The 23,803-nt window shown below is 39.3% G+C and overlaps 1 protein-coding gene across 1 annotated transcript; it reads left to right on the top strand.

The window, feature by feature from the left end:
* LOC120313417 (vomeronasal type-2 receptor 26-like) lies at positions 1 to 23,247 on the top strand. Its single transcript, XM_039355330.1, has 6 exons — positions 1 to 155; positions 16,039 to 16,327; positions 17,463 to 17,888; positions 19,966 to 20,166; positions 21,900 to 22,023; positions 22,349 to 23,247. Exons 1-6 carry the CDS (start codon positions 1 to 3, stop codon positions 23,245 to 23,247), a joined length of 2,094 nt encoding a protein of 697 aa, XP_039211264.1.
* The last annotated feature ends 556 nt before the right edge of the window (positions 23,248 to 23,803 follow it).

The following is a 23,803-nucleotide window of genomic DNA, read 5'->3' on the forward strand; positions in this document are numbered from 1 at the left end:
ATGGTCAAATGTCAATTGAATGTGTTAGAAGAGGAAAAATACATGTTAAATTATTACAATCCAGGAGACTTTCTGATTAGTGGAATGATATCTACATCTAGTACTGTAGTTCAGCCATATAGTTTCATCATGCCTCCCACCAATAGTTTTGTAAGGTAATTTACTGATGTGCACTGAATTCTGCTTAATTGATAATCTTCTTTTGAGCATAACTCCCAACTTCCTAATACAAGGCCAGCGTCACCTTCCCCCCCCCCATGTGCTTTAAAGAAAATATTTGTTCTACCTAATGCTTATCATACATTGTCTTAACCCTTTGAAAATTTGTTTTAACAGTTCTGTGAAAGTTGGCCTTAGGCCCTGAGAGTCTTGGTCAGCAATCTCACAAAAATTAGTTGAGTAAATGGACATTCTTTACAACACAACTCTGGGTAATGCCAGGCAGAGACATCAAATACCCTTTTAGCTGAAGGCAAACAAAGGAGGTCCTTCTTGCTTAAGGTGACCAACCGGCCTCCTTTAGGGAGGACAGTCCTCCTTTTGTGAGTTTTGTCCTCTCTCAAAAAGTGTCCTCCTACATGTCTTCCTTTTCAATATTTGAAGACTAATCTGCAGGGCTTTTTTTTCTCATAGAACACTCAGAACGGCATTCCAGCACCTTTTTTGATGTTTTTTTTCAACTTTTGCATGAGCTGTGCTACTCCCCCTGTTGGCTTTTGAAAGCCAATAGGAATTGCTGCTGAGCGTGCCAAAACACCCTGCTGGCAAACTTTGCACATATAAATTGTCTGCAGCAAAGGCGAATTGGCAGGAACTTTGCACCCAACTACACTATCTCCTAGTTAGTCCCGAAGATACCTGGACGATACCTGGAGTGGTGACGCCACGGTAACTTTTTCTTGATCTTCGGCCCTGCTAGGGCAATAATGGCTGTGGGTGCAAGAGGCAGGGGTGGTGGGGCTGCTGCGGGCAGGGGTGTGAGGGGTGGCAGTGGCCGGCTGCCCCCTGCGCTGTGAGAGCCGCGGGGCCTGCTCTACACATGGCTGCGCAGGGTGGGTGGTGGTGCTGGCAGGGTGGCTGCAGGCAGGGTATGTTGATGCCTGGCTGCCCCCCAGGGCCGGAGCCGGCACAGTTGGTGTTTTGGGAGTCACGGGGCCCACTATACATGGCAGGGCAGCAGTGTTGGCAGGGCGGCTGCGGGCAAGGGTGCGGCATGTAAGCATAATTACAATATAAAATGTTATTGTTACAAATGTTTTTTTATTATGCATTTATCATATTATAGTGTATTCTGTATTATTGTTGCAATGAATAAAATGTTTCTTTTATTTACGATATTTTTTCTTCAATTTATTTGTGTCCTCCTTTTCATTTAAAAAAGTTAATCACCTTATTCTTGCTACATCCTTTCATTCCCTACAATGATATTTATGATACATAGCAATCTCTTTCATCTCTCATCTTTTATCATATTTCATCTCCAAACTTCCAGCTCTTACACAGTCATCAACCATTGACTTGTAGATTTATTTTGTAAAATAGCTCATGGGCCAATCTGGGTCCCAAAAGAAGAAGATAGCATTTTCTTTCCCATGGCAGGAATATCAGGATTTTGTTAATTTCTATTTAAAGTAAATGTTTATTGAATTTATTATTAATTTATTTAAAAATGAAGTTGGGCAGATCAAAGGATGACTGAATTACATCTTAGCACTATGGTATCTCTCCCAGATTTGGAAGGGAATTCAGCCTATACAGAAGCCATTTCCACTGATGCAAAGAAAGCATGTTTCAATTTTTATAACGGTTACAGACCAGCATCATATTTCTGGTCAACAGTCATTTTAATATACTTGATGTAGAAATGTGTTATCAATTTGACAGAATCAGTTCAGTGCTTTGATATCCTACTTTTTGGAATATTATTCTATATATTTTATTTCAGTCACTGATTAGTATTCACTAATATTAAAATTTATTATCTCCCATATTAAGAAAAATCCTTTACAGTGGATAAAAAACTACTCAAATTAATATTTTTCTCACAGAACCCAGAATCATTACAAATAAAATAATCACTGTCACTAATAGATAATCTGAAATTTAAAAGTATACAGATTATAGTCCCAAAGGTGCTTTTTCAGGAGGCAATTAGACTTTCTCATTTTTCTTTGAAGACATTTGGCTTCTCATCCAAGAAACTTCTTCACCTCTGACTGGATGGTGATGAATGGAAGGATTTATATTTCTTGCAGACAGCTGGTCATTTGCATTATTTTAGTTGTTGAGGCCATTTGGAGGTTTATCTGTGTTCTCAGGGTCACCTGAGTAGTGCATATGTATATTGAGCCTTTTTGGAGGCAGGACATTTTCTGTCCTGTGTCCCTTCACTGTTGAAGACAGGCATAGGCTGTTGAGGATGAATTTGTGTTGTCTGCATCCCAAACTGAAGCGCCAACAGTTCCTGTAGTCTTCAATGTTTTCTGGAAATCCGTTCATGGGACTACCATGACCTGGATGACAGAGAATCTCTATAGATATATAGAGATTATACATTTTGATATATGAGATTATTACCCAACCACTGTTGAAAAGTGAAGAAATATTTTATGCCAAAAATATATAAAAACATAATAGTGAAAAATTTGATGCCAAACGATTGTTACTAAGCATAATAGGTAATGTCGCAGCAGTGCAAATGTGTCACTGCTAGTTAATTCTTAAAGAGTTCCTTACATAATTTACAAGCTACTGGTAAACATTGCAACTTTATATGTTATCATAGGAGAACAACTAGAAAGAGTATATCAGAGAGATCAGCACAGTCAGCCAGTTGGGTGAGTCTTGGGACAGATGAGTTATTTGAATCCCTCTATTAAAGGAGAAATGAAGGAGGACACCATTAGACTTTCAATGTGCCCAGAGTGCCAGGACATTATTCTAGAAGAAGGTTCTTCCTTTTCTTCCATCCTGAACAGCCAAAGGACATGCAAAAGATAGAAATACAACTGATGACTTATAGATTCTCTTAAAAGGTAAACAAAATATGACATGCTTTTATGACCTATGACCTGAATTTAAAAATTCATGCTGACAGTGAAGACCTATTAATATGTCTTATCTTGCAGTAAGTTTGTGAGTTTTGTTCATGTCCTGCCCTTCTTCTTTGCCATTCATGACATCAACCAGAATCTGTTACCAAACATCACGCTGGGTTACAACATCTATGAGATCCTTTTCAATGCAAGAATAACTTATGATGCCATGTTGAATTTACTATCCATGGGACAAGAGAATGTCCCAGATTATAGTTGCAGAAGACAAAAAAATTTGTTGGCTGTGCTTGAAGGGCTCTCCTTCCCAAACTCCCCCCCCCCAAAACTGCTGTCATAAAGGGATATTTGAGAAGGGAGTAAGAATGGAGGAGAATAGCCAGGAACAGCAGGTAGAGCTGCAGATTAGAGGGGGGGGGGGAGGAAACAGGAGAGGGTGTGGTTGATAGGAATGGAGAAGGGCAGGCAGGAATAATAGGCAGGACAGCAGTTTTGGGGGGGAAAGTTTGGGAAGGAGAGTCCAACAGGAACGCAGGTTGGTAGATGGGAACAGTACGTAGGACAGCAGGTAAGGGGAGGAAGAATGCTGGAAGGAACAGCAAACAGAGCAGTGGATTGGAGAGGGGGGGGGAAACAGGAGAGGGTGGGACTGACAGGCAAGGAGAAGGGCAGATAAGAATAGCAGGCAGGACAGCAGATTGGGGGGGAGGAAAGCTTGAGAAGGAGGGTTTAATAAGAATGGATGTTGGCATATGGGAACAGCATGTAGGACAGCAGGTCAGAGGAGGAGGAATGTTAGAAAAGAGAGGATGGACAGAAATGGATGAACAACAGGCAAGTCAGCAGATTATGGGGAGGACATTGGAGAGGGGAAGATGGACAGTGGGGGAGGAGGGTAAACAGGAACAGCAGGTAGAGCAGCGGATCAGGAAGGAAAAGACATTGAGGAAGAGAACATCAATAGGAATGGTTGATGAAAGGCAGGAGCAATATGTTAATCAACAGGTGGGAGGGTTGAAGGAAGGGGGGGAAGGATGACAGGAATGGACAACAAAGGGTGTATGAATCGGCAGGCTAGGGAGTTGGAGGAGGGAGATGAGATAGGAACTGGCAATGGAATGCAAAAACGGCAGGCGGACCAGCAGCCCAACAGGACTCATGTATTGCCGAATCGGAGGAGGCACCTTGCATTGGGTAGAGAGGAGGGATTGAGGAGTGTGTTAATGATAACAGCGCAGGGAGGGGGAGACAGCACAAGGATGATGGAGCAGAAAAATACAATGTTAGAGTGCAAAAAAGAGAGGGCGGAACAGTTAAGGCAATCACAGGCAATCAGGAAGAGTGGCCCTGTCACGAGGGCAATGAGTAGGCAATTGGATCAGCAAGGGGATAAAAAGAACTTCCCACCCCCTAAGCCCCACTCTGAGGACGCTGGCAGAGGACCAGCGAAAGCTAAGTTGTTTTAATCTTGTATATAACTGTTTTATTGTTTTAAATGTTGTTTTAACAATAAATAACTGGAGTATACTCTTCCCGGAGATCGAAGATTGCATCATTGAACAGATATAGATATAGATATAGATATTAGCTTCATCCTTTTCTAAGAAACTTCCAGCTTTACAATCTTTCCGTGGATAATGTTTATTTGGATGAGGATGGAAATCCTGTTTCTGACTTGGATATCATCAACTGGGCATTGTTTTCTAACAAGTCTACTATTGGGGTGAAAATTAGGAATATAGAAAGAGAGTCCTGTTCAGAAGTCAAAATCTCTATCAATCAGAGTACTATCATGTGGCCAACATCATTTAACCAGGTAGCTGAGTTTATTTCTTTATTAGATTTTTATCCCACCTTTATTACTTTATAACTAAGGAAAAACCTCTTGACAATTAGAACAGTTAACCAGTGGAACAACCTACCTCCAGAAGGGGGAATGCTCTAACACTGGAAGTTTTTAAGAAGAGATTGGACAGCCATTTGTCTGAAATGGTATAGGGTTTCCTGACTGCGCAGGGGGTCGGACTAGATGACCTCCAAGGTCCCTTTCAACTTCTTCTTCTTCTTCTTCTTCTTCTTCTTCTTCTTCTTCTTCTTCTTCTTCTTCTTCTTCTTCTTCTTCTTCTTCTTCTTCTTCTTCTTCTTCTTCTTCTTCTTATTATTATTATTATTATTATTATTATTATTATCATCATCATCATCATCATCATCATCATCATCATCATCATCATCATCATCATCATCTCAGGACAGTGAACATACTTAATATTCCTTCCTCCTCCTATTTTACTTACAACAGTGTGGTGGGTGGGGCTGAGAGAGAGTGAATGGCCTGAAGTAATCCAGTCAACTTTCATTCCCAAAGTAGGATTAGAACTCACAAATCTCATAGTTGCCAGACCAGTACCTTAACCAATATACCTATCTGGCTCTCCAAGATATTATTGTTGTCATTTTTGTTGTATATTTGCTCCTACACATTGAAATTGTAGCTTACCAGCCTTGCCATTCTAATGGAGGGTCTGTGCTAGAAAATGATTAGGTTGAAATAGACTCTCCAATTTCTTCTTGGACTCACAAAAATCTCTATTGCTCAATGTGTAGAAGTCAACATTATTCTAGAACAGGATGAAAATCAAGTGATTAGTCCACTATTGTTTATACCCAGAAAGGAAACTAGCTGTTTTAAGGAATAAGAATATACTGCACATAAATTTATCTATGGTGTCTATCAAATGTTGGGAGAAGGCAGAGGACTCAACAAGATACAAGGGATGTTGTCCTAGCAATTGCTGAGATAGGACCAAGCAATCTTTCGCAACTCCTGCTTTGGACTACATCCAGCCCGTTTATCATTGGCCATTCACGGTGAAGCTATTGAGATATAGAACCCTAAGCGCATATTCTGAGTTCCCTCTTAACTTTGCGCAAATTCTGAGACAAAATCATGCTGAAATTGGGTGTTTTGAGAAAAAAATATTTTTTGAAATAATTATTTTCATTATATTTTGAAAGAGTTGTTAAAAGAATGTATTTGAGTTTTCAAGCATCTTCTGAATCACTTTTTTTTTCAGAAATAATACCTTATTTGTATATCTACCCAATTTTATGTTTAGAAGGTACCTTTTTCTAGGTGTACTGAAAGTTGTCTCCCAGGACACAGCAAGGTGATGAGAGAGGGAGTACTAATTTGCTGCTATGACTGCTCCCCATGCACTGAAGGAACAATTTCCAGACAAGAAGGTGGGTGGCTGAATAGCAAAGAAGGAATCTCATACAAATATAAACAGACCTGATCCTGCTTAGCTCCCAAACCGAATTACATTTGTTAAATGCTGTCACTTGCTAAGAGACTTAACTTGTGACCTATCAATCTATTTCTTCCTCAAAATGTTGCATTTTCGGCATAATTGTGGATGCATATCGATGTTTCTGAGACCAGGAATCTGGTCTTTCTAGTGATTATTGAAGCACATTCTATAAGCATAATACAAATTACATTTATTAACATGGAATATATTGCAGGGATAGGTTAAACCCTAAAAATCTTTTAGGCACAGTACTGGTAGAATGACAAAGAGGGAACCTAGGACCAGTGATGGGATTCAAATATGTGAATGACCAGTTCTCTGTGTGGATGCTGCTTCTGGAAGTCCGTTCTGGGCCTGAGCAGCAAAAAATTAGCTACTGGTTCTGCCAAAGTGGTGTGAACTGGCTGAAACCCACCACTGCCTAGGACAAAAAAATAATATTCTATCTATGCTCCACTGCCCACTTTTGTTAAATAAGTTATTATGTATTAAATACCACTGAATCCACTACAAAAGCAGTTGCTTATATTTTTCAGATGAAACCCACTGCGAAAAGTATCTAGATGAGCAGCATTCCAATAAGAATCAAGATCAATGTGTTCCTAAAGTTTTCAGTTTCCTGTCTTATCAAGAAGCAATAGGTTTCAGCCTGGCTCTGATTGCCTCTTTTTTGTCTCTAACCACTGCCTTTGGAATCTTTATTAAAAACCGAGAAACTCCCATAGTCAGAGCCAACAACCGTGACATCACATATATTCTCCTGGTCTCTCTTCTTCTGTCCTTCTTGATCTCCCTTCTATTCACTGGTCACCCCAAGAAAGTGACCTGTCTCCTTCGACAAACTGCCTTCAGTGTTATCTTTTCATTGGCAGTGTCTTCTTTGCTGGCAAAGATTGTCATGGTGGTTGTAGCATTTCTGGCCACAAAGCCAGCCAGCAGGATGAGGAAATGGCTGGGGAAAAGTCTGCCCAACTCCATTGTCTTATCATACACTGGTATTCATATTGGTGTCTGACTGGGAATCTCTCCTCCTTTCCCAGATTCTGACCTATATTCCCAATCAGGATACATCCTGCATCAATGTAATGAAGGTTCAGTCACCATGTTCTACATTACGTTGAGCTACCTGGGCTTTCTGGCTGCCATCTGCTTTTTGGTAGCTTTTCTGGCTAGAAAGCTGCCAGGGACCTTCATTGAAGCGAAGTGGATCACCTTCAGCATATTGATTTTCTGCAGTGTTTGGATCTCCTTTGTCCCCACCTATCTTAGCACCAAAGGGAAATATATGGTGGCTGTGCAGATCTTTTCCATATTGTCCTCAAGCCTGGGCTTACTAGCCTGCATCTTTGTCCCCAAATGCTACATCATTATCCTAAAACCTCATATGAATACCAAGCAGCACTTAAGAGTGAAAAACTATGAGGATTCTTAATTTTGGTATTTATTTTTATTTAAATAATTACTGGTAATATAAACTAAAATAGTTTAGAAATAAAATTGGTTTTTTTTGTGTGTGTGTTCTAATAAATATTTATGACCTTTGAGAGGCCATGAATGCTGGAACAATATTTCCTGCATTCTGTTTAGTTTATAGGGAAATCCAACTGGCTTGACCACAAAAATGTTCTAAGTGGAAAATGTGTTTGTCAACAGCCATGTCTTGTGAAGAGAAGAAGTGTGTAACTGAGTGTGTAAGAAATATTTTGCTGACAATTGGGATGCCCACACAAAAGAGCAGAACATTAAGTATGTGTTCCAGTGTGTATGAAAGTGTTGTGTTTGCCACTTCCCTTGTTTGGAATATCATAAAATGCACACTGCAGGGAGACACAACAGAGTGTATGAGAAGTGTGTTTCTCAACAGTACTACAAATAGGAGTTTTGGCAAGTTCACACTGCACAGAACTCCTACCTTTGCATACAGTGTGGGAAATATTTTTTTTCTGCATTGGAGAGGCCAAAGAAGGAGAAATCCTTCCCAGTTGCAGGTTATCTATGAAAAGATCCATGAACATCTGAGGTGTTGTGATGCTCTGTTTGTGGAGTGAGTGGATGTATACATTTGTAATATTGCATGGACAGGGTAGATGGAAGAACTTGTGGCTTATTGTAGTGTATCTGAAGTGTGCAATTTTCTTGTTTAGTCTTCCAAGCAGCATGCAGGCCTAATTCTTCTCCCAAGGAATTGAAATGTAGCCTGGAGGAAATATAAGTTTTCTATGGATTTCACTGTTCATAGTCACAATTCACATTCACAATTTCAATTTTAATTCAATTTGTAAATTAAAAAAATGCTGAGATGAAGACACTACCCCTAACGTATGAAGATTTAAATGAGGGTGAACTTGAGGGAAGACTTGCTTTTTCTATAGGGACAAAAAAGGAACCAACTTATTTTCAAAGGGAAGTTCTGATAAAGAATAAATAATCTTTGACCAGGTAAATGTTTATTCAATTTATTATAGCACAAGTTTGGGTGTCTTATTCCCACTCATGTATGTCTCAAAAAAATTCTAAGTACATTAATTACAAGTGTTAGAACAGTTGTGTTATTCAAAGAAAACTTAAATGAACTGTATGAAAATCCAGATACAGAGGGAAATGGTATCCTTTTCACTAAAGTGGCAAAAACTCTCCTTGGTGCTCCCTATTTTTAGATCACAAAATATTCCACAAGGTAATTGAAATCTGATCCATCCTTGCAGTGGGGAAAATGTTTTTTTCTCAGAATTTTGCCTTTAAAAGTTCCTTTCATTGGGGTGTCGAGAGCCCTTGATTGACATGGTGAGGCAGTATAGCAGGACGTGGGAATAGCAGGTTGGTCATGTGTCTTTTCTTTTGTATACATTCAATAAACTGCCAGCTGATTTCAGTTAGCAATGAGATCTCAGCATCTGGAATGCAATAAGAATCTTCTTGAATTCCTAAGGACTGAATCCTGTGATATCTGGAAGCTGTTTACATTGGATATACAGGTTGAAGGAATAGGCCTTGATATCAGATTGCTTGCATTTTCCTAATATATTTGTTCCAGAGGATCTCACATGAATTTAAGAAGTTGTCTTTTTTTATCCCAAGACAAGTGGGGTGGAATAAAGCTATTTCTTTGGCTGTTTGCATATTGTTTAGTTTTCTTAAGTATAACACAAGGCTGTTGAATATCAGCATGCAATGGCAGGAAAAATGAAAGTTTGTGACTTCCCCAATCAAAGATGCAAAAATTAAAATTCTATAAAACTGAGAGAGGGAGGGAATCTGATGAATAGAATTCAGGAAGATATAAAAAATGGATTTCTTGCTTGTAAGACTTCCAAAGTCCACATTGTGTATCATTATCTTCAGCCCTAAAGTACAAACAATGCTAATAACAACAACAACAACAACAACAACAACAACAACAACAACAACAATAATAATAATAATAATAATAATAATAATAATAATAATAATAATAATAAAGTTGGAAGGGACCTTGGAGCTCATCTAATTCAACCCCTTGCTCCGGCAGGAAACCCTATATCATTTCAGACAAATGGCTGTCCAGTCTCTTCTTAAAAACTTCCAGTGTTGGAGTATTCACCGCGTCTGGAGGCAGGTTGTTCCACTGGTTAATTGTTCTAACTGTCAGGAAGTTTCTTCTTAATTCTAGGTTGCTTCTCTCTTTGATTAATTTCCATCCATTGCTTCTTGTCCTGCCTTCAGCCGCTTTGGAAAAAAGCTTGACTCCCTCTTCTTTGTGGCAGCCCCTGAGATATTGGAACACCGCTATCATGTCCCCCCTAATCCTTCTCTTCATTAAACTAGACATACCCAATTCCAGCAACTGTTCCTCCAGTCCCCTAATCATCTTTGTTGCTTCTTCTCTGTACTTTTTCTAGAGTCTCAATATCTTTTCCACATCATGGTGACCAAAACTGGATGCAGTATTTCAAATGTGGCTTTACCAAGGCATTGTAAAGTGGTATTAATACTTCATGTGATCTTGATTCTATCCCTCTGTTAATGCAGCCCAGCACTGTGTTGACTTTTTTGGCAGCTGTAACACACTGCTGGCTCATATTTAAGTGATTGTCCACTAGGACTTCGAGTTCCCCCTCACAGTTTCTACTGTTGAGCAAGGTACCCCCTATACTATACCTGTACAAAATTAAGAAAGGAGCTAATGTGGGAGGGATGAAAAAAATTGGATGTGGCAATAGAAAAGAAGAACAAAGGAAAAGAAGAAAGGAACAACCAATCTGGTCAGAAAGAACATTCATGAGCAGGAGCTGCAAGCAAGAAGGCATAAAGTTTATCTAAAGGATATCACAGCAACAGTTGACAACTTAGGAAAGGCAGACTGGGTTGATATCACCTATATTGAGCAATGGAGAAAGAATTTAGTGAATTGGCTGAAGAGAGGGAAAAGACTGGGATGAAAGATAGAGAAGACCCAATTGAGGAATAAACCATGAAGACAAAAGCATGCAGCTAGGTCTGTGAAATGTTGGCAACAACAATAGAGAGAGTTCAAATGGAAGGGAAGGGGAGGAATGAATTTGGTCACTGGCCTATTCATTCAGCAACTTACCAACACTTCCACTTTATTAGGTGTATATAATGTTTCTAAGCATATTAGGAAAAACTGTCAAAAATTCACAATTAGAGATGAGAGTTCACTTTTTAATTTTCAAAAAACCAGGAGGGATGAAAGTTATTCAGAGAATTTCATAGCTGAGGGGGACATTGTAATTTTAAGGTGCAACAAACGTATCTTCACAGTGTAGACACCCAAAATAAAGTATGTCTTAGACCAGTGGTTCTCAACCTTTTTAATGCCGCGACCCCCAACCGGTCGTAAGTCGAGGACTACTCAACTGGTCGTAAGTCGAGGACTACTCAACTGGTGCAGCACCGTTTGCAGACTGGGACTTTTGGCGGGCTCAGTAGGGCAGAGACAGCCTGGACAATTCCTATTGGCTTTTGAAAGCCAATAGAATTAGACTCTATTCAAGAGAGTCTATTCTATTGGCTTTCAAAAGCCAATAGAATAAAAGGGAGGAGCACAGCTAAGGAAAAGGGGGGGGGGTGGCGGACTGCATTGTTTGGCGACCCCCGTGAAATGGTCGTTCGACCCCAAATGGGGTCCCAACCCACAGGTTGAGAACCACTGTCCTAGACAGATATATGGAAGTCTCACAGTTTTCAAAGTGATTCATGTTTACCCGTGAAATGTTAAAAAAGACACAATTTATTTGCCTGTAATGTACATCAAAAATATTTATGAGATGAGACTGAAATTAATATTATCAAGGCATGATTCTGTCACAGTAAGACAATGTAGTATTAGTATTCCTGGAGATAAGGCCACATTTTGGGCTACCCAGGTCCTCCAAAAGAGCCATTTTGTAATGGCCTTCACAAGCTTTCAATTTGCCCACTCAGTCAAAAAAAATTCCCTAGGGAGAGACTTTGTGCTACATATCAACATTTCTGGAAATGGGGCAGATCCATGCTGACTGTAGCCGTGAGGATGACTGGTCTTTTATTCTGCAGAAGTTAGAAGAAGGTTTGTTTGTTTTTTGCTGTCAATTTTTTTATTCAAACAGTTAAAATACAAAACTCAAAAAAGGAAACAAAAAAAGTGAGAAGAACTTTTAACAATTGCCACTTATACTCCAAAAAATACCTCATCATATGAATGTCATTGTTTTGGGGTATCTGACCTGAACATAAGTCAGTGTCTGCAGACAAAGTGGGAAAAAATTCAAAACATCCCACTGGCCAGGATAAAACCTAATCAGTTGTCTCAACTTATTATCACTTTTAGTACCTCAAAAATACATTTGGTTAGTAAAAGATAAATTTTCTGGAATTGATCCCTTGATGGAAGTATTAATCACTTTAACTGGAATTATGACTCTGGTCACAAAACTTTCTTTCTCCAGTTGTACTTGTAGAGATGAAACATCTCCACTGAGATTCTCTTTCCTGCTATAATTATCAAAATTATGGTTGATTTATTTTATTTCCAAAGAAGCCCATGGGATGTCCCTCCACCTCCCTCTCCCGTCATCTTTGTAATCATGGCAAAGAATGCTTATACTTTCCCAACCAAGCAAACATGATAAATACATTAGTCCACAACACTTCGTGTTAACCAAAGTTTCAAAATACCTCCAGCTCTGTGGTGATCATACAATCAGAATCCTATAGGCCAGATTATGTAAGACTGAAATTTAATGCTGTACCTTTAATGTGCCAGACTGCATTTAATCTCCTTTGACAGTGTGGCTATGCTCTTTGGTGAGAGAATTTTGCTTCTCCAGAAGGCAACTCTGAGAACAAAGAAAGTGGCACCTGTCTAAGAGAACAGATCTCCATCATGATGTCTAAAATGGTGCTACTGCTGCTTCTCCTTGTGTCTCATTTTCCTTGTGCAAAATTGTTGATGAATTGTCCATTTGGTATGTTAAAAGAGAACTTTGTTTTCAATTTCTACAAACCAGGAGATTTCCTGATAAATGGAATAGTATCTACATCTGCTAGAAATTATGCACCATATATTTTCATCCAGACTCCCTTCCACAGATATTCAAGGTATTTAACTCTGGTGTTTAATTTTGTCCTTTCTACTGTCTTTTTTTTTTTTTAGCAGAGAAAGATTCCCATGTCCTGATTCTTTGTTATTATTCATCATGTCACAGTTTTCCTCCTTATCTGTTTTAAGAAAAAGGCTTTCCCCACTCTATTCACATCATGCATGCTTTAAAAATTAGAATTTGAGAGGGAGGGTGGCCATAAATGTTCCATGTTCTGATGCTATGAAAGTTCCATCACCTTGAAAAAAAATTCAAATTACAGAAAAAGCCATTTCAATTGTTCCTAAGAAAAGGTGAATTTTGCTAAGCAGTCTTTTTATATTCCTTAGGGTAGAAATGTATTCCTGATTTGACAAGGAAAATTTAGAGCTGTGCAATCCTGCTTTTATAATATTATCTATGTATTTAATATCAATTGTCAATCAGCTAGTAACTTCAATCACTGATCAGCTAAAAAGCAAACCAGCTACCGGTAATTTAATTAATATTAAAAATAAAATGACATCATCTCATAGTGATTCTCACAGAGTATGAAGAAAATTTACTAAATAATTGAAACAAATATTATCCCAGAATTACAAAAGCAGTGCAAAACTAAGTGATTAAGATTACTTATATCCTACAAATATATTAATAGTGATAGAAACACAAATAGCCATCTACTGTTCTAAAGTAACAAAATAATATAGGATAGTATTCTTTAATATTTACAATTTGAAAAGAAGATAAAATGAAAAAGTAAATATTACTCAATGCCAAAGGAATATTTAACAGTAAAAAGTGCAATGCTAATTGACTAAATGGATGGCCAGACATAATAGCTAACAACACAGTGCAAGTATATAAATCCAGGATTTGTCTAAGTAACTGATTCTTAGAGAGTTCCTTTTTAATTCTGCTGACTGGTACACAAAAGTTAGAAACATTATGTTACTATAATATAAGCATCAGAAAATGTCGAAGTGATCAGCATACAGAGAATATATGAAGCTTTAGAGAGATGAAACACATTTGAATCCTTCTACGAAATGAGGAATAAAGGGCAATAATGTTGCAGGGTTTCAAATTCCCTTTGGGAATTTGGGCGGCATATAAATAAAATTAAATACAATACAAAATACAAATACAATACAAATCACAAAGATTTATTCTGGATAGTAGGGGTGTGGTGGTTAAGACACTGGACTTGTTGATCAGAAGATTGGCAGTTCGAGACCCAAGCGCCATATGATGGGGTGAGCACCCATTCCTACCCCAGGTCTGCCAACCTAGCAGTTCGAAAACATGCAAACGCAAGTACATAAATAGGTATCACTTCATTGGGATGGTAACAGTATTCCATGCACCTTAGTGTATAGTCATGCTGGCCACATGATCACAGAAGTGTCTTTGGACAATGCTGACTCCCTTGGCTAGGAAATGGAGATGAGCACCACGTCCTAGAGTTGGTCATAACCAGACAGGAGAAACCTTTACCTTTACCTTTTTATTCTGGATAATGTTTTTCCCTTTTCTTACATCAAGAATATTATTATTATTATTATTTTTAAAATTTATAAGCCGCCCCACTCCCGAAGGACTCTGGGCGGCTAACAATAAAAAACACATAAAACATAACAAACAACAATACAAAAACAATCATCCAGGGGTAAGGTTTTATAAACCCCAGGCCTGCCGGAAAAGCCAGGTCTTAAGTAGCTTACGGAAGACCAATAGGGTGGGAGCGGTCCTAATCTCCGGGGGGAGCTGATTCCAAAGCGTGGGCGCCATCACAGAGAAGGCCCTCCTCCGCGGCCCCGCCAAATGGCACTGCTTGGCCGACGGGGCCCGAAGGAGGCCCAGCCTGTGGATCTAACCGGACATAGGGAACTATGAGGTAGTAGGCGGTCTCGCAAATAGCCTGGCCCTGAGCCATATAGGGCTTTAAAGGTAATGACCAACACCTTGAATTGGACCCGGAGACCAATAGGCAACCAGTGCAGTTCACGGAGGATAGGTGTAATGTGGGTGTATCGAGGAGCACCCACTATCACTCGCGCGGCTGCATTCTGGACCAACTGTAGTCTCCGAATACTTTTCAAGGGTAGCCCCATGTAGAGCGCATTGCAGTAGTCCAAACGTGAGGTGACAAGGGCGTGAGTGACTGTAAGGAGAGCCTCCCGATCCAGGTAGGGTCGCAACTGGTGCAACAGGCGAACTTGTGCAAAGGTCCTCCCAGCCACAGCCGTCAATTGATGTTCCACATTCAGCTGTGGATCAAGGAGGACACCCAAGTTGCGAACCCGCTCTGAAGGGGGTATATTTTCCCCCGCAAGAGTCAACACTGGACAGTCGACATGATCCTTGGGAGGCAACATCCAAAGCCACTCGGTCTTGTCAGGATTGAGCCTGAGTCTGTTAACCCCCATCCAGACCCTCAGCAAAGAAAAAGCTCTTTAGTATGCCAAACTGAATCCCTTTCTAGTCTTAGAAACTTTTAGCTGCCTCAGATAGGGCACAGGAATTACTAGATAACCTTAACTATTGATGATGATAATAATGTTATTAAAGGCCATCGACTCATTGTTGACTCTTCAAAACCACACAGATTGCCCTTCTTCAAAATGATATATATATTTTTTAGTTTTTCCAATATGGAAATTAGATACACATTTATTAAAAAGGAAACTTGGTGCAGTCCATTCAGGAACATTGTAGTTTAGGGTATACAGCTATAGTGGCCCAGTGGTTAGAATGCAATATTGCAGGCTACTTCTGCTGGCTGCTGGCAGTTTGGCAGTTCAAGTCCCACTGGCTCAAGGTTGACTCAGTTTTCCATCCTTCTGAGGTCAGTAAAATGAGGATCCAGGTTATTGAGGGGTGATATGCTGATTCTGTAAACTGATTAGAGAGGGCTATAAAGCACTATGAAGCAGTTTATAAGCCTAAGTGCTATTGTTATAGAGCAAAATCAGCCACCCTCCTTAAATGAGGGGGAACATTGAAGACATTTTTGAATGTAGAAAAAATCGCCTACATGAGAAAAACAATTTAGAAACTAAGATAAAAATCCAAACTGAGAGTGAAGGCATATTAATATCTCATAACTTGCAGTGAGCATCGGACCTGGTGGCACGTCCTGCCCTTCTTCTTTGCCATTCGTGAGATCAATCGGAATCCAAGGCTGTTACCGAATATCACTCTGGGCTACAACATCTATGATAACTTTTTCAATGGAAGAATGACATATGAGTCCATGCTGGATTTTCTTTCTACAGGGAATGAGACTATCCCAAATTACAGATGTGGAAGGCAAAAACATATTTTGGCTGTGCTTGAAGGGACTGATTCTATGCTCTTTAATCATGTTTCAACTATGCTGGGCATTTACAAAATCCCACAGGTATGAATGGAAGTTCAAGCTAGTTTCCCTGGGTATGTTCTGTGGATAATCTAAAAGGTGGCTATGATACATATTAAAAAATAAATGAAGTCAGGATAAAAAGAACCCTATAATAAGAATTTCCCCATTATTTATTCAAATAATTCTATATTCCTTGTGGTATCGGTTTACAGCATTGCTTTTGAAAGCTAGTCTGGATTTTGAAAATTTCTCATTTTTTGCTATTGAATTGCATTCAAACTAAGCCTGGAACCCACCCTCTGAATGAAATACCTACCCCACTTGTTAATCTTTCTCCTGTCTCTTCTTCCAGTCTTCCACTCACTGCAGTCTTCCTTCCAATACAAAATAATTATTTGTCAAAATCCATCCAGATTTAAAGAAACTCAAAGAGTGTAATGGTTGAAAAGGGGAGTGTCAGACTGCCCACAACTTGAAGCTATAGATAAAAATGATCCTTGTCTGTCTGTTTGATGGGAAAGGTATAGCTTTATTAGAAATCAAATGTATTGCAACATTGGAAAGCCAGAACTGAAAATTGTGCTCCAAATTCCTTCCCTTAACGGTCTCTCATTGCCCAGTGCAGTGTAACCAATTGGATTCAGGCAAGATGTTTTAATAACGGTCAGTCCAAGTACAGTTTCATATGTGGTATCTCCTTCTTCCAACTGGGTGACCTTAAGGCATTGTCTCCAGGAGATACAGCACTTACTTTCATTTTCCAAAGTATTCCCCCCTTCAGTCCCCCTCCCCCAGTTCATGGCAGTCTGTCACTGCATAGCAGCAAAGCACAAGCAAGCATAAAGTGCAGCTGACAGAAAGAAACGGGGGAAATGACTAGCTGGACAGATGTTACCATAATATCTTGTCTGTTCTCTCCACCCAATCAAAGTATAAACTTAAGAGGGTTTAAAAATGTTACATTTCCCCTTCCTTCAACATGGAGGGGAATCAGATAAGAGATTAAGATTATTAACAGAGAAAAGTTCTTAAAGCAGAAAGAGCACATGTCATGGTTGAAAATCGAGGGCAGAGAGAAAGAATTTTCCTGCTTAGGGGAAAGGGTCCTCAGATATCGACAGTCCTTTTTGTCTGTAAGAGAAAGATAATCAACCCTTTTTCTGTTACTTCCTAGATCAACTATGGAGTCATCAGCCACATTCCTGAGCAGAAACATCATTTCCCTTTTTTCTACCGGTTGAGTCCAAAACAAGAACCTCCACACTTGGCAATTGTCAAGTTGCTCCTGTGTTTCCGATGGACGTGGATTGGCCTCTTTGTCCCAGACAATGAAAACGGGGAAAAGTTCAGAAATTCCTTTGTGACTGCAGTCATAAAGAAAGGGGTTTGTGTTGCTTTCTCAGAAAACATCCCACAGAATGATGAAGAGGAACAAATGAGGAAACTTCTTCATTTTATCCCTAAGGAAGTAAAAGTTATTGTATGTCATTTGGATTTAAAATCTGCGATAATCCTAACCTCAGCAATATCAAAATTTGAGCAGAATCAAAAAGGGTTTGGGAGGAAAGTGTGGATTGCCACCGTTTTGAGTGACAGAAGCGTGAGATATTTTTATGAATTCATTAACTTGCAGCATAAACATCTTCTATTATCTTTCTTATCCCAGGGAAAAAGGAGAACACAAAATTATGATTTAAAAACATCTTTTCTTCCTATAAAACAGTTTGTAATTTCATCATTTTGGGTCTCCTATCCAAGCCCTGTGTTATCTAAAAAGTTTTGGGTAAGGTTCATTGAAAGAGAGAAATGGAAAATCCTATCCCAGGATATGGTTGCAAATATCCTGACTCAGGATGGCTCTAGCATTTCCACTGCAATTCATGTTATCTCTCATATCCTCAGCGTTGCTTCTTCCTCCCAAATGATCAGGAGAAGAATGAGGGTTGGAAACCATCAGACATCTCTGAAAGTACAGCCGTGGCAGGTGAGCTTTTCCCTTTGAAGTTCCTCTGATAAAACCCCTTATCTATTGGAATAGGGAAGGCTACAAATGGGTGGGTATGCCCAAAAGCAGTTGCCCAGTTTCTAGTGTTAGTTTTCACCATGCTGGAGGCTTAGAGAAAGAGAATATGAAGGAGACGCTGTTGCTGAATAGTGCTTATTGAACCCTTTGTCCATAATGCCATCTCCAACCTCTCTCTTGTTCATCACACATTGAGTTTGTAAACCAGAGAGTTTATTTCCATTTGTGCTTCTGTCACCACAACGAGTAAAATCTATGTCCCATCTGAGCCTCTTTAGAGGACAGAGAGGTCAGTTCACCTGCATCTGATTGTGGATTCCAAATCATAACTGGCACCTACCACCATTTTCTTCTGCATTTGCCCCTTCACTCTCACCATGAAAGACTGAGTCCCAAGACTCTTCCCTGATTTCTTTCCCTCCATTACAAAATTAACCTATAATGTGGAACTCCATCAATACAACTCCACCCCTTCTATTTCCCAGCATCATCAGTTGCTTTCATAAAGCAATGAGGAATTGAAGCTTCAGAACCCAGGAGATGGGGGGGGGGGGAATCACAGGCATGAAATAGCCTACCTGCATTGCCATTGTTTTTACATTCTTCCAACGAAAAGCCCCTGTTGTGCTCCTGAATACCCAATGTGTCAGAATGGAAGCAAATTCTCCATTTCTACTATCTTTCCCGTCAGTGGGAAAAGTATGCTGCAATCACAGCAGAATAGTAGATACAGAGAGGTCTGACAGAATTATCCTCTTTTACCTCTAGGATCTTAGAAGTAGCAGGCCTGAGTTATGAACCAAGGAGCATGAGAAAGAATGAAAGAGGGGGAGGGAGGGAGGGAAGGAGGGAGGGAGGGAGGGAGAGCATATACTTAACTTCATTCTGCCATCCAATATTTGCAGGCACAGCTTTTAATTGTTTCAGGTGGGAACAGGAAACGTAAGGGGTAATTCTCCTGATTTTTTCAGGTTTATAACATTTTATTGGATTATAAAATAAAATATAAAAATACAAAAACATATAGTAGGACTCAGTGGGGAAGAAAAGGGGAAAAGGAAGTGAGGGGGAGAAGGGGAAAAAGCAGACTTCCTCTGTTGCAGTAGAATAAAACATTAACTTCGAACCTCCATTTTTTACTTTTCCAAAGTAGTATAAACTAGCTATTTCTATAACAACAAATCAATCTGATCAGTACATTCCAAGATCAAAGTTTCATTTTTTCCACCTCATGCACAAAATTCAAAAGCAGTCTCCATGTGGAAACAAAAGTATTTATGTTCTTTTCTTTAATCAAAATAGTCAATTTAGCCATCTCTGTCAACTCCATTGGCTTCTGTAGCCTTTCATCCATAGTGGGAATCAAAATGTCCCTCCATTTTTGTGCATACAATAGTCTTGCTGCCATTGACATATATAGGATCAAAGTCCCAAATGTTTTTTTCTAAGTCTTTTTCCATTATGCCCACAATTAGAGTTTCTGGTTTCATCTTTATCTTTACTTAAGAATTTTCTGCATTAAAGTATGAATCCTACTCCAATATTTCTTTGCTTTATCGCAAAAATTCTCCTGATTTTTAATGTGTGTGTGTGTGTGTGTGTGTGTGTGTGTGTGTGTGTGCTTTAGCTTCATCCTATTCTCAGAAATTTCCAGCTTTACAATCTTTCTGTGGATGGTGTTTATTTGGATGAAAATGGAATTCCTATTGCTGAATTTGATATTATGAACTGGGCAGTATTTCCTAACAAGTCCTCTGCTGGAGTGAAGATTGGAAATACAGAAAGAGATGCATCTTTGGAAGTCAAGCTCTCCATTGATCACAATGCCATCATATGGCCAACGACATTTAACCAGGTGGATTTGACTGATTGTTTAGAGCAAGGGTCTCTGACCTTGGCAACTTTAAGATTTGTGGACTTCAACTCCCAGAATTCCTCAGCCAGCATAAATAAAAAGAGAAGAGTGAAATATAACTATATATAGTATTACCATTTAACAGGTTTCACACTTCCTTGGGATCCAAAAGCATGAAGGCAGGCACATTTGAGGGCCTTCCATAAGGCTGGCAGGGTTGTGGTTAATCCCACCTCAGGTAGATTGATGTTCCAGTGGGCAGGTATATGTAACTGTATGGAGGTATGGTCTCAGATAACCTGGCTTCATGCCATGTATGGATTTAAAGTCATAGACAGCACATTGAATTAGACCTGGAACCAAACTGGCAGCCAATGCTGCTCAATGAAATCATGGATAGGATGCATAGTTTTCAAATTTCCTGTCCTGCTGCATTTTGTACCAGATGAAACTTCCACATAATGTTCAAGAGCAGCCTCATGTACAGCTCATTAGAATAGTCCATTTGGAAAGTGACTAGGGCAGATATGGTTAAGCATATGGCCTTCCTGATCCAGGAATGGGTGGAATTGGCACACAAACTAAACTGTGCAAAGACACTCCTAGCCACAATGGCTATTTCCTTTCTGAGCAGGAGTTGAGCATCCAGAAAGACCTCCAAATTGTATACCAGGTCTGTTTAGAATGGTACAGCCCAAACCTAGCCCAGAAATGGTAAATCTCTGGGTCTATAAATGTACTAGAACTCAAAGCTATTCAACCATTCAGGATTGATTTGAAGTCTATTGTTCCCCATCAAGATCCCCACAAACTCCAGGCACTGAGAGATCATGATATAACTCACCAGGGATGGAGATCTATAACTCATTATCATCACCATTTTGGTGGTACTTTACCTAAAAGCTTACAAGCCTTGCCACTCTGATGCTTGGAAAGGGATAGGGTAAAAGAAACACTCCTATTTCTCCTGGACCTTCCAAACAACTACTGTTGATTGAGGAGTGCCAAAATTGTTCTGTAAAGTATCTTTCAGCCTTTAGGGAAATAAGACATTGAGCAAATCCCTTTGAAGGAGGAAGAAATAGAAGCAGGCAGAAGTAGGCAGAGAGAGTTGGCCATTGGCCATTAAAGCTGCAGCTGATGGGACTTGATGTCCAAACCACATCTTCTTAGAACAGAAAGCTAAAGATGCCTACTTTACATGAATGTTTTGGAGTTAATTTTGGAGTCACATCCTGCTAAAATAGGACTACTTCTGGGTATTCTTTAGAAAAAGAAGAAAATTATTTTTTGAAAAAAAAACCCACTATATTTTCAAAATATAATCAGGAGGGCATCATTGGCATATAAAATTACAGCATTTGATAAGTTTAGATAAAGTACCATTTTAAGTTAAGAAAAATTAAAATTCTTGGAAGATCCTGAAAGACTATTTCTGCCAAGAACCAAGTTTAGTACAAGCTCTTCAGTGCTCATTCATTCACTCTATTAAAGCCTTCCTTAGATTTGATTACTTTTAGTTCAAATGACTTTCTAACTGAGTATATTGGGTTTTGTGAATATGTATAATGTTTGTGTCCCATCTAGGAAATCTATGGTTTAGCACTGGTAATGGATTTCCATTCATTTAACTGGAACACAGACATTTTGGGTGCTAGTTTTGGGCAGTTTCCAAATGTGATATATAATAAACTCCTAAAATTGGTTAACCAGGATATTCTTTATTTATACAGGTGCCAATTTCTAGGTGTACTCCAAGTTGTCTCCCAGGGTACAATAAACTGCTGAGAGAGGGAGCACCAGTTTGCTGTTATGACTGTTCTCCCTGTTTGGAAGGAACAATCTCCACAAAGGAAGGTAGGTGGCTCAGAAACAAAGAAGGAGCACTACACAAATACATGAGGTCTCATATGCTTTTCATCTAAGCTTGTCAAAGACTTCCATGTTCTGAAGGACCTAAATTGCTACTATCTTGCCAGTTTCCTCTCCCACAAAATGCCTCAGAAACAGACTTTTGTGTTGGAGAGGGGTTTTGGCATACCTGAATGGGAAAATGAGTGCAGGCAATGAGACAATTAAAATAAATAATTAATGTTCTAGCTATATCACACTACAACATTGTGGTTGCTCGGTCATAAGGAGATATGTGCTACTAGCTTCATTAGTTGCTTATGTTTTTCAGATGTGGTTCATTGTGAAAAGTGTCCAGATAATCAGCATTCCAATAACAAGCGAGATAAATGTGTCCCCAAAGTTACAACTTTCCTGTCCTATAAAGAAATATTGGGTCTCATGCTGGCTCTCCTTGCCATTGCTTTATCTGTGACTACAGCCTTTGTTCTGGGAATCTTCATTCAATACCGAGAAACACCCATAGTCAAAGCCAATAATCGGGACCTCACCTACATTCTTTTGATTGCCCTCATGCTTTCCTTCTTGACCACCCTTCTATTCATTGGCCGCCCCAAGAAAGTGACCTGCCTTCTTCAACAAATCTCCTTCAGTATAGTTTTCTCAATTGCCATATCTTGCTTGCTAGCTAAGACCATTGTGGTGGTTGTGGCTTTTCTAGCCACAAAGCCAGGCAGTAGAATGAAGAAATGGCTGGGGAAAACTCTGGCCAACTCCATTGTCTTGTTTTGCTCTGGGGTTCAGGTAGGCATCTGCTTTATATGGCTGGGAAACTCTCCCCCATTTCCAGATTCTGATCTACATTCCCAACCAGGACAGATCCTGCTGCAATGCAATGTAGGTTCAGTCACCATGTTCTATTCTGCCCTTGGCTATTTGGGCTTTCTGGCTGCCATTTGCTTTATTGCAGCTTTCCTTGCCCGAAAGGTGCCAGGGACCTTCAATGAAGCCAAGCTGATCACCTTCAGCATGTTGATTTTCTGCAGTGTTTGGGTCTCCTTTGTCCCCACTTACTTGAGCACCAAAGGGAAATACATGGTAGCTGTGCAGATCTTTTCCATTCTAGCCTCTAGTATGGGCTTACTGGGCTGCATCTTTGTCCCAAAATGCTATATCATTATTCTTAGCCCTGATCTAAACATGAAGGCACATCTGGTGATGAAAACCTAGGAGGGCTTCTGATCTTGGCACTCTATTGAGAGGAGGACAGAATCTTTAGAAATATAAAATAAGCTACCTTGGAACTAGAATCTACAAGGAAGTCTCACTTTCTTTTATGTCAGCCTTGATTTAGACCTAATAAATGCAACTGAGGTAGCAAGAAGCCATTAAAAAATCCTTATAGATAATGTGTACAATTTCAATTGTTAATTTGAAAAAAATGCTAACATGAAGGCACTACTCCCAACTTATGGTGGTTTAAATGAGATAGAACATTTTTTACATGGACAGAAAGAAGACCAGCTGATTTTCACTGGGAAGCTGTATTATTCTCTTGTAGTAATAAATAATCTTTGACCAGCTAAACATTTATTGAATTTATTACACCACAAGTTTCTTTTAAGTGTTTCATTCCCAATTATTTATGCCTCAAATTCAGTTCTCAGACAATTAATCAGAAACATTAGAATAAGTTGTTTCATTCAAAGTCAAACTCAATGAATTATATAGGAATTTTGTAATTTAAAGTTATTTTAATACTCGAGGTTTTACTTTTATGCAATAC

The sequence above is a fragment of the Crotalus tigris genome, unplaced genomic scaffold (assembly GCF_016545835.1).
Source record: "Crotalus tigris isolate CLP2741 ecotype Arizona unplaced genomic scaffold, ASM1654583v1 scf7180000018682.9941245338:1185362, whole genome shotgun sequence".
In the NCBI taxonomy this organism is placed as follows: Eukaryota; Metazoa; Chordata; class Lepidosauria; order Squamata; family Viperidae; genus Crotalus; species Crotalus tigris.